Raw genomic sequence first — 1,927 nt, forward strand, 5'->3', positions numbered from 1 at the left:
CCCACTGCCCCCTCTGGTGACCCCGCCCCCTCAGGCTCACCCGTCCTCCCTGTCGGACACGCCCACACCGTCGCCCTCGCCGTGCCTGAGCTGGACCGAGTTCTGTGAGCTCCACGCCCGCGTTGCGGCCGGCGACTTCGCACGCCACTTTCGGGCGTTTCTCCTGGAGAACCCCCACTACTCACCGGACTCGGCGGCCGCCTTCTGCCGGCGCTTCACCGACCGCTTCGTTCGACACTTCCAGACCGAGCTGGAGGGGGCGCTCCCACCGAGCTGCGCATCTCCTTCTGCGAGGGACGACATGGCGAGCTGGGCTCCCCAGTCAGACGCCACCTCCCTGGAAGAGGAGGCGGTCTCGCCCCTGTCGGTGTCCGGGGGCGCCGTCCTGCCGTGTCCCGCGACCAACGCGGCGACGCGGGCGCTATCGAAGCCAACGCCGACACGGCTGGTGTTGGAAACACGCTGTGGGGACCGGTTTCAAGACTCCTACGCCCACAGCCAAGTCCTGCCTCCGTCTTCCTCGTCGTCGTGCTGCTCCTCCGTGGGAGGGAACAACGGGAGGCGTGAGGAGAGAGGGGCCATGGTCGCCCCCGGTAATGGGGAAGCCCCGGTTGAGGAAGAGGAGGACAGCTGGTTAGGGGTGGTGTCCGTCGGGGAAGACGTGGAGCCTGAAGAGCAAGAAGAAGAAGAGTCCGCAGAGGTGGACGACTCCTCCTATGCCGCTCAGATCACACCTTCCTCTCCTCCGCCGGACTCCAAAGGCAACGGCACGCCCAACTCCAAAAACAAACTGAAGAAGCGCTTTTCCCTGCGGAGCGTTGGTCGCAGCGTGCGGGGCAGCGTGCGGGGCATCCTGCACTGGAGGAGCTCGTCCAGTGACTCGGCCCAGAGCCCGTTGCCCTCCAGCTACAGCTACACCATGGGCGTGCAGGACGCCGCCTTGGTCACCAGCTCCAATAGGAGCTCTGGTACGCAGCCTCCCACGCCCACCTCCTCCTCCATGCCCGTCTCCCTGTCCATGCCCCTCTCCCTCCCTCACTCCTCCTCCTCCTCGCTGCCGCCCTCGTCCTCGAGCAGTGCCACCTCCCTGTCTCTCTCGGAGGCCGCTCGGGACCGGCGGCGGAGCAACGGCGAGGGAGGCGAGAAGGAGAAGTGGAGCCATCGTCTGGAGAAGCTCCGGCTGTCTCGATCCCCTCCTCCCGTTCTCACCCCGACCGCCGGAGGCCCTCACTCCGCCTCCTCCATGCTGCCCCCGAGCAGCGCCGCCGCCGCCGGAGGCGCGGGACCTCCGAGGAAGGTGGGCCGGCTGGTGAGGGAGGGTGGCGTGAGCGTCAGCTCGTCCACCGACGAGTTCAGCGGAAGCCACGGCTTCTCGGGCTTCTCGTTCGGCCTGCTGCATCACGGTGCGGACAACAACAACTCGGCATCGGCTTCGTCGTCGGCCGCCGCCGGTCCGGTGCAGCCGCTGGTCATCGGGGGGAACGTCCCCTGGAGAGGAGGACGCTGGCACAAGTGTCGTCTGGTCCTCCGAGAGAGAGACCGGGAGGGGGGAGAGCGGGGAGAGGAGTTCTACCTGGAGTTCTTCATCCCACCTAAAGTAAGTAACACTGAAGCATGTTCACAGTCACCAGGTCGGCTTCATTTAACCCTCTGAACACCCAAAAGAGTCTCAGGGCTCATGTCACATTTTTCTCTCTTTGGCCTCGTTTTTCTCTTCAGAATAAAAGTCCTGCTCCTCTATGAACAGAACCATGATGACTAGAAGTAGAACTAGAACATGTCTTTAGTGCAGAACAACAGTTATGATGACGTCAGTCATTAAAAAGAAAAAAGTTTAATTTATTTGATAAATTATTTTACAAAATTTGGAAACCCTGGAATCTAAATATCCAACATGTTTCTAAGTGTCTACAAGTGTTACCCTCTC

At 62.1% G+C, this 1,927-nt stretch overlaps 1 protein-coding gene across 1 annotated transcript; it reads left to right on the top strand.

Annotated features, from left to right (window-relative positions):
- Nucleotides 1-4: 4 nt before the first annotated feature.
- Nucleotides 5-1,736, top strand: LOC116380637 (SH2B adapter protein 1-like; the record flags this gene model as incomplete). Its single annotated transcript, XM_031842538.1, has 1 exon — nucleotides 5-1,736. A coding segment is annotated over one exon (1,650 nt), but the record flags the coding sequence as incomplete, so codon positions are not given.
- Nucleotides 1,737-1,927: the final 191 nt, after the last annotated feature.

Source organism: Anarrhichthys ocellatus, unplaced genomic scaffold, assembly GCF_004355925.1.
Source record: "Anarrhichthys ocellatus isolate YVR2014 unplaced genomic scaffold, GSC_Weel_1.0 scaffold8075, whole genome shotgun sequence".
NCBI lineage: Eukaryota > Metazoa > Chordata > Actinopteri > Perciformes > Anarhichadidae > Anarrhichthys > Anarrhichthys ocellatus.